The sequence below is a fragment of the Gracilinanus agilis genome, chromosome 4 (genome assembly GCF_016433145.1).
Source record: "Gracilinanus agilis isolate LMUSP501 chromosome 4, AgileGrace, whole genome shotgun sequence".
NCBI classification, from domain to species: Eukaryota; Metazoa; Chordata; class Mammalia; order Didelphimorphia; family Didelphidae; genus Gracilinanus; species Gracilinanus agilis.
Window position 1 is genome coordinate 242,604,192 of NC_058133.1, and position 9,236 is coordinate 242,613,427.

Sequence of the window (9,236 nt, forward strand, 5' to 3'; positions counted from 1 at the left end):
CTTCCAAATTAAAATATTATCTTCTCTCTTGGTCTATGACACTCTTTGTCCCATGCTATGAAGGTTATTTCTTTTCCCACAAAGCCCTCAGAATGTCACTCATCCATTCTCATCAGTAAAAGAATGTTTAGTGATACTGATGTGATACTGCACACAATATATTAAAGCTGAAACACTGTCTAAACATAGCACCTTATCAAAAACCAAGTAATTTCCTTTTACCTGTTTATTTGAGCCAAATCTCTGATTTCAATGGTGAAGAGAGCTCCAGATAAGGAATTTCCTCTACCAAAGAAGATCAACATTTTTCTCAATAATATTTTGTCATAGATAATTGCCTGGGGACACTAAGATCAAGTGAATTGCCCAGGGACAAATAGCCAGAATGTCAGAGGGATGACTTGAACCTAAGAACTTTCTGATTTCAAGGCCAACTCTATTTAAATGATATAACCCTCCAGACATTACAAAGAAGAAATAAATGCATTAATTACATAGCACAAGTATTCATCAAGCATGAAAACACATGAATTCTCATGATATTTGCAATAAAATTAATTTTGAACAGAGCAATGAGACATATAGGTTTAATGATAATGTATAGTCAGAATTATCTTGAATCCCTAAAACTACATTACCCAAACTTTATTTTGGTATTACCCACAACTCCTTTTGCCTTTCATATATATGTGTTGCTGTTGTCTGTATATAGTTGCAGTTGCTCTGCCCTTGTGCTCTCTCTTCCATATGGATTGAGTGGTGAGCATTCCCTGTGTTCTCTAGCTCTCTAATTAAATATCTTTATAAATATTATATTTTGGAGACATTGAATATTAATTTTAAAATCCAATTATGATATTTGATCTACATACATATGATTTTATATATATGCTCTATAAGGTTTTAAAAACCTCCAAACTGTAATATGTCTTTCACTCTACTCTGCAGAACCCTTTTACTTTTTTTTTTTTTTTTAATTTTTATTCCTATGTTCAGAATATGGTATCAATACATAATGGAAGAATTATATGAGGCTATTTGGTCTTTAGAATAAAAGATGCATTTAAAGATAATCAAAAGGGCTTTCATATGTGGGGTGTGAATGCTATAAAGCCACACTCACTGTTACAGACCATCGGTGCTGGTTCAGAGAGGGAACTCTGACAACAGAGCCATCAATTTTATTATTTGCATTAATAAGAATGTACATTTGGAAGTAGAATAAGATCCCATAAGATTTCAAGAAAAAGACTAGGGCAGTACTTAATTGTAAACATGTTATATCCTCTAAATAGAATCTAAGTCCTTTGAAAACAAAGAATCTTTGTATTTTATGTTGAAATTTCTATAAAATGAAGCTGAGTAAATGTTTGTTGACTGATTTTCAAACCATTACTAAGATTTCTAGACAAGGTTTCAATGTTTTTTGAACATTTTTTCTTTGTTATATTAATGGAGCTTCTGTCTAGAGTGGTTTCTTATTGTTCAACTAGGAAATCTATGGGTGATGTTTTAACTATAGTGATTATATCAAGGATTTTGTCTCCAGTGTTGTTGTTTTTTCTATTAGTAACAGGGGCTTGAGTCACACTCATGATGCTGAAAGGATTTTTTCTCCACTGTGACTTCTCTGATGTTTAATAAGGTTTGTACTCTGACTGAAGGCTTTCCCACATTCATCACATTCATAAGGTTTCTCTCCGGTATGGATTCTCTGATGTAGAACAAGAGCAGATTTCTGTCTGAAGGCTTTCCCACACTTATCACATTCATAAGGTTTCTCTCCTGTGTGTATTCTCTGATGTAAAATACGGTTTGAGCTTCGACTGAAACTTTTACTACACTGATTACATGGATAGGGTTTCTCCCCAGTATGGATTCTCTGATGCTGAATGAGGCTTGAACTTTGACTAAAGGATTTTCCACACTCAACACACTCATAAGGTTTCTCCCCAGTGTGGATTCTCCGATGTAGAATAAGGTGTGAGCTATAATTGAAGGCTTTCCCACACTCCTCACATTCATAGGGTTTCTCTCCAGTATGAATTCTCTGATGATTAAGAAGATGTGAGCTCTGACTAAAGGCTTTCTCACATGCATCACAGCCATAGGGTTTTTCAATAGAGTAGATGTTTTGATTCCTAATAAAGCCCGAGCTCCAAGTAAAATTTTCCTCCCATTTGTTATCTTTATGTTGTCTCTGGCCCAGCAGATTTTCTTTCTTTTTTCTTAATCTACCCATAAGGTGTTTATCACACTCTGAAACTTGAGGAATATTCCCATTAAGATTTCCAGAGACTTCCTCATATAGTTCATTTTCTGCAGAAATTTCCTGCTTTGGAGTTAAGTGTTCCTCAGTCTGCTTATCACCACCTAAAATAAACAAACCATGGAAGTGTCACAGATTCTCAGGAAGACAAAAAAGATCAGGCTGATTGAAATAAAATATCAAGTATACTAAAAATGTGTACATATACTAGTATATGCGTGTAAAACAGTAATAATATGGAAAGGGAATAACGAGCCAGCTTTAGTACTTGAAGAAACTACAGAGATTTTAGGAATAATTGACAAAAGTAACTAAAGCAATGAAGAAAAGTCAACAATTTGGACTGTTTAGCATTAGAAAGAGCAGCCTATGTGGTAAACTGATTATGGTCTTTAAATATATTAGGAATTTTTATCAATAAGCTGATAATGAGTCATTTTTAATGTCTACTAAGGTAAAAAAGAAAAGAGGAAAAAGATTTAAAGTAAATTTTGATTAGTCAAAGGAACAGACATTTTTTTTAAAACATGTGGAAGATAAAAGAGAGTTAGGCTGAGCTATTTGAACTTTTGATCTCCAAGAAGAGACTGAGCTTTTATCCTGAGAGCTATATTTGAAGTTTTTTTAAAAAAATCAATTAATTTTAAATAGACTTTCTGGGAAAAGGTTAAGGGGATGAAGCACTTGGAAATGAGGGTAATAGAAATACAAAATGTTGATAAAATTTGTAAACTATAGATATAAATTTACTTGATTTTATCATTGTTCTTTTTTTTCCTGTTGTGCCCAAGTCTTTGTGATCCCATTTGGGGTTTTCTTGGCAAAGCTGATAAGAGTGGTTTGCCATTTCCTTCTCCAGCTCATTTAAAAGATGAGGAAACTGGGGTAAACAGGGTTAAGTGACTTGCCCAGATTTGAACTCAGGAAGATGAGTCTTCCTACTCCAAGTCCTGCACTCTATCCACTGTGCCACTTAGCTGCCCAAGGGACTAAATCAAACAATTTCTTGAGGCCATTGATGATAGTGATAAGTTATATGATAGTGATAAGAGGAAGAAAGGGACGCAAAGGCCTGGGAATGGAGAGAAACCTAACTAAATCAGAAGTTCAGAAAGGTAGTGCCTTGGGGCAAGAATGGAGAGAGTAGAAGGCTGTGGGAAGAATAGGAGGAATAAGATATATATAGAGATAATTAATGGCTTGGGATAGAAAAATTATAGGAGAGGGTTTCCCAAAACTGCCAAAACGGTCCTCAGCAAAGAAAAAGGATAAGAACCCCAGGTCTAAAGAGACATAATGGATAGACACAGCTTATTCACTTTTTCTATCTTTAAAACATATGCCTACATACAAACTACAGAGAGAAAATGACTAATAAAGAGGTTTGAGAGGGAAGGTTATGTTCTCTTCTTCCAACCATCAGATTTAGGATAAGTAATACATGGCAATACATGGACTCTAAAGAGATCCTGGATGAAGGTAGGAAGGAAGACAAAAATGAAAGTTTATAATCATATATGCAATAAAAATATCTTTTGTGAACTATAGGAATGAAGTAAAATTCAAGAAAAAAATCTATGGGTGGGAAGTAGCTATGTGGTTCAGTGGATTAAGAAATAGGCTTAGAGATGGGAGGTCTTGGGCTCAAATATGGCCTCAGACACTTCTTAGCTATGTTACCCTGGGCAAATGGTCTACCCCTTCCACTCTTCTGCTTTGGAACCATTAGCTAGTATTGATTCTGAGGTGGAAGGTGAGTTTTTAAAAATAAAATAAAATCTATGGATGATGAGAAACATTTTAGTTCACTCAATAAATATTTTCAAAGCACCAAAAGTATGTTAAATGATAAAGAATAAAGCAAGTTTAGATAAGACCTGTTGTCTTATTTCATAGTTACAAGTCTACTAGGGTATCGGGGTAACACGCACATACAAAGATAATACTAACGAAAGGCATATGTACTAGTTCTTTTTATCCACTTTCCACTTTGGGCTAAGGTAAACAAGCATTTATTAAGAACCAGGCACTGTGTTAGGTGATTATACAAAGGAGTTTACCATCCAATGGGGTTGAGAAAATCAAATAGAGTTAGTATTTTATTGATGCCATTTTGCAACAAATTCTATTCTGTAACTTTTGGAGCCACAATTTTTTGTCTCTGAGTTAGGTTCATGAGTTCAGAAATTCAACTTTCCTCTCTGAGATAAGCTTTGCCTTAATTCAAATAAATATATTATGTCTATACATCTTACTGCCCATGCACAACTTAAGGGAGACCTTTTGTCTCATTGATAAGCATTACAAAGTCATGTGCAATTATCTTGTTATTTTGCTGGCCCAAAATGCAGGTGGGCACTAGAAAGTCTGTTATCTTTGCAATGCTGGCTATGCTTTAAGAAAGGATGAACTGTTGTTACTGTAACATTAACTAGCCATGAAGGTGAACACCTCCAATGAGCTTTCTATAGCAAAAAGACAGAAGGAGGGATTGTTGCTAGTCCTGCAATTCCATCTTCCATCCCATTATATTATTTCCTTTCATCTCTGATACTTTTGCTATCCCTACCAATAAACTGAACACAATTGGAACTTTATGCCTTAGTTTACCTTAATCTCAATTGCAAAAGGGGAAACAAAATGCAAGTAACTGTGCATAAAAAAAAGATACATGATAAATTGGAGAGAATCTTGGAAGGAAAGCATTAGCATTAAAGGTGTCCATAAAGGCTTCTTACAGAAGGTAGGACCACAACTGAGATCTGATGGAAACCAGGAAGCCAGAGACAAGGAGAGGATTCCAGGCATAGTGGACAGCCAGTGAAAATACTAGCTAAATGAAAATGTATAAATGTAGGTAGAACCCCAGAAGGTTGGCTCCAATGAGAAAGTTTACTTACTGGCTGAAAGTAAATCTAGGATTGTATTGTAAGCGAATAAATTCTGTTCTAAGAACTCAGGCAGGTTAACCTTCAAGCATCATAGTGGTGTTCTGGTTTATGGAGGGGCAGAGTCTTGGAGAGAGATAAAGAACGGTAAATATTGGCCAGAGCATATGGTGTGGGGTTAAGAACACAAGTCATTAAGTTGAAAAAAATTAAAGAAGCAGCAACTATGCCAGATACTGTATCTTGTGGATACAAGGAAAGACAAAAACAGTCCCTGCTCTCATGTACAAACAAGATTTATACAGGATAAATTGGGAATAATTTCAGATGGAAAGCCTGGGAAAATTTCCTTGCAGATAATAGAACTAGCTAAAAAGAAAGATAACAGGCAGATATTTAAAGAAAGAAAATTCCAGACTCTAAGCTAGATAAACTAGTTTAGAAGTTTAAATACCAGCTATTCTATTTTTCTACATCCACTTTGGGGTATCTGAAAGCTGAAAAACTTGAATACTGTTGGTGGATCAATTATCTCTACAATATCTTCCAATGCTATTCTTAATATTTCTGTACACCATTTTGTTCCTTTGTGATTCAATCTAAAACATAGTTTAGAGGTCGTGAGAAGATGACCTCAGGAATAATACCGAAAAGTAGTAGGTACTAGAATCAAGCACCAAGATATGAGAGAGCAGAATGGAAGATGAAAAAGTCATTTAAAATTAGATTAGGTCCTCTATCCCACAGTCCTTTCTAGTCCTTTGGGAAAATGTTTGAAATAAAAAATAGTATCTAAGGAAGTGGAGGTAGTGGAGGTAAATAGATAGAAAAGTAGTGCAGTGGTCTAGTTAAGATTGTTTATCCACTTCCCAGAAGTGCCACACAAGGGCAGTGCTTCCTTCCTTTGTTTTGAAGGAATTAGGGTACTGATCACTAGGAGAATGTCTCTTATAATTATTTGGAAGAATACTAGAGAAATGTGGTCAAAGAAGGAACTGAATAGTTTTAGTAGAAGATTAAGTGATTATTCTATTAGATGAAGTTGAATATTACTCAAAACAATATTTTACCATATTGTAATCTTCCCCTTATTCAAGATTCTTATGTTACTTTAAATTGTCTTGGGTTAAAGACATTTCTCAAGATGAGAGGGGGTGGAGCTATTTTACACATCTCTCTCAGAACTAGAAGTACTTGGATTTAGAGTAATGTTAAATTACTAATTTAATTAATAATAAATACTAATTGATACTCATTAATAATAATACTAAATAATAACAACTATTTCAGCATACTTATGTCTAAAATGCAGGGTAAAGAATTAATATTTTATCTTCAAAAAATTTAAGGTCCTTAATATTTAAAACAATAGATTCTTAATAAACATCTCTTGAATTGGAAAAGAATCTTGCTTGTGTGTATTTGTGTGGGTGAGTGGGGTTTGGATGAAGGTTGTATAAAACTAGCAAAATTCTGAGTGGAAGGAGGAAGGAAAGAAGGAAACACCAGTTATATTCCTGAATAGTACCAACCATGTTTTGTTATTTTCCTACAATTTGCACATCATATTTATTCAATAAATGTTTGCTGAATCAACGAGGACACTAAAATCAAAGGAAAATTTGATGTATATGAGATATGAAGCAGGAGAGTTAAAGGAGTAGATTGAGTGAGATTATTTCATAAAGCCTGCTAACACTTGCATGACCTTAAAAGAACGAAATAGGGAGAACCATTAATACCATAATAACAACCATGCAGAAATGAACAATTGTGAAAGACTTGGGAACTCTGATCAGTGCAATGACCAACCATGAATCCAGAGTACTGATAACGAAGAATACTAGCCATCTCCTGACACAGAAGTGATGAAATAGGCAGAATGAGACATACAATTTTGAATGTGGCTAATATAAAATTTTGTTCTGCATATTTATTGGGATGATTTTATTTTTTTTTCTTAATGTGGGAAGGTGGTAGGAAGGAGAGAAAACAGACTTTTGTAATTGAAAAAATAATATTTAATTATAAAAAAGCAATATTATTTTTAAACATCTATTCCTCAGATTATGAGGAAGAAGTGACATTGGCAAAAACAACAATGTGGCAATGTGTGAAAATAAGAATAGCAGGATTTCATAGCAATGTGAATAATGAAAAAGATGTATGGAGTAATAAAACTGAATATTTATGCTAAAGGAGCATAGTAGATGGTGGTATCTCCCATAGTAAGGTGGGTGACATTTCTGGGGAGGACACATTAGAGATAATTTGTGTGGTTCTCTATTTTCACTCTCCTTCTTGATAAGATCCTGCTCCTCACCTCTTTCTGGTTGGAAGTGGGGTTCTGGTGATTCACTCTTGTGCTGGACCTCCAAAGCCTGGAACTGAACACAAGAGGACTTTTGTGATGTTCCCAGAAGTGTTGACTCCTCCAAAATCTCCTCCTTCGTATAGGCAGAGGCTCTGACCTGGAGATAATTAGGTACAGGTGTCATCAGTTTAAAAAAATTTCCTTTTTCATTATTTTGGGGTTCAAAGTTGCCTCTTCTGTTAGAAAGTTATTTGGTTGGCAGAAGCCTGTCTCATGGGATGTTAACATTAAGCAAAGACTCTCAGACATTCCTGAGATAAGAAGCCAAAAGGAAGGAAAAAGGAATTTATTACACCTGTAATTTTAATCAAGGCTTCCCTTTTGTGGAAGGATCCCAACCAGCTCTTGACCCTGTGGTTAACTTTTGGCATGTAAATGTCCCCTCTTGATTAGCCCAAACTTTCTAAATGTAGCTTTGTAGTATAAATCTTACAAGTCAAGCTTTAATTTGTAGCTTGCCTTAATGTACCTATAAACACCAAAACTTAATCTGCTTAACTCTTATAACCTCAAAGGATATATGATCAAAAATTAGTCTTGTCTCCCTGACATAAATGAAAACTATATAAAACTGTGTTAAAACTCTAATCAAATGTCTGAGTTATTTTTCTGAACTCTGGACCTATGCTTGAGGGTAATAAAGACTTAAAAAGTTTTAGCCATCTGAATTTCTATGTAGAATGTCATTCAGCAGTAGTTACTTATCATGAGAACTCAGTGTGAATATTTTTCCCCTTCACAAGTAAGAAAGTCACTATAGGGAAGGGAACTAAAATTTCCAAGAACAGATAGCCAGATTCTTACTCCCTCCAATCCATACCTAACACAGAATAGGGAAGAACAAGAGTTTGTATCACTAAATTTTCAAGCAGAAGAAAAGAAGTAGACACAGGAAGTTAACCAAATAGTAAATACAGTTCAAGGGAGACTGATTTTCAACATTTCCTCATTTCTGCTCCTCATTCTTCATATTTCCTCACAACAGTTTACCCATTCCCTTTCCTACCTGTTGATCTGGCTCATCAAACTCTTGCTCTAAATCCTCCAACATAGTCACTGCCTGTTCCCCACTCTTTGGATGGTGCTCCTGCAACCAAGCTTGTAGTTCTTCAGGCAAGATGGTCAGGAATTGTTCTAGTACCAATAGTTCCAGGATCTGCACCTTTGTATGAATATCTGGTCTTAACCATTTCTGACAAAGGTCTCTGAGTTGGTTCAGAGCTTCACGTGGTCCGGGTGTCTCCTCATAGCAGAAATGCCTAAAACGTTGGCGAAAAATCTCCCCATCAAAGGGTGTGACCTTCCACTGTAGGCTTGGTTCCTGTTCCCAGGTATCAACCTCCTGCAGTTCCATTTTCAGAGGTCTCTCTTGTTCTTGTGGAGACCTAGGAGTCAGGGGTGCGACCTCCCTGGATTCTGTAGCCATCATCCAGACTCAGGGGATGCCACTTAATTCCAAATAGAATCTATGGTGCAAGAATGAAACTCCAGCTCTTGATTTTCTTTTTCAGGCACTTGAAAGAGAAGAAATTATTGCTGCTAAAAGGCAGTAACTTCCCATCCTTTTGGAGTTGTTTAATTCTAACTTTATTTGTTTTCAAAAATAGTAGAGGTATCTCTAAGGCTTGTTATATGATACAAACTTATCCTTCTTAAAGTCAATTAAAATTTTATTTGATAAAATTTTGAGATTTTTCACAATAAT

The 9,236-nt window shown here is 35.2% G+C and overlaps 1 protein-coding gene across 1 annotated transcript; it reads right to left on the reverse strand.

Moving 5' to 3' along the window:
- Positions 1-677: 677 nt before the first annotated feature.
- On the reverse strand, positions 678-8,960 carry LOC123248013 (zinc finger protein 397-like). Its single transcript, XM_044677156.1, has 3 exons — positions 8,538-8,960; positions 7,481-7,628; positions 678-2,373 (listed from the first exon to the last, which is right to left on the reverse strand). The coding sequence occupies exons 1-3, from the start codon at positions 8,958-8,960 to the stop codon at positions 1,592-1,594; spliced, it is 1,353 nt and encodes a 450-aa protein (XP_044533091.1). The 3' UTR covers positions 678-1,591.
- Positions 8,961-9,236: the final 276 nt, after the last annotated feature.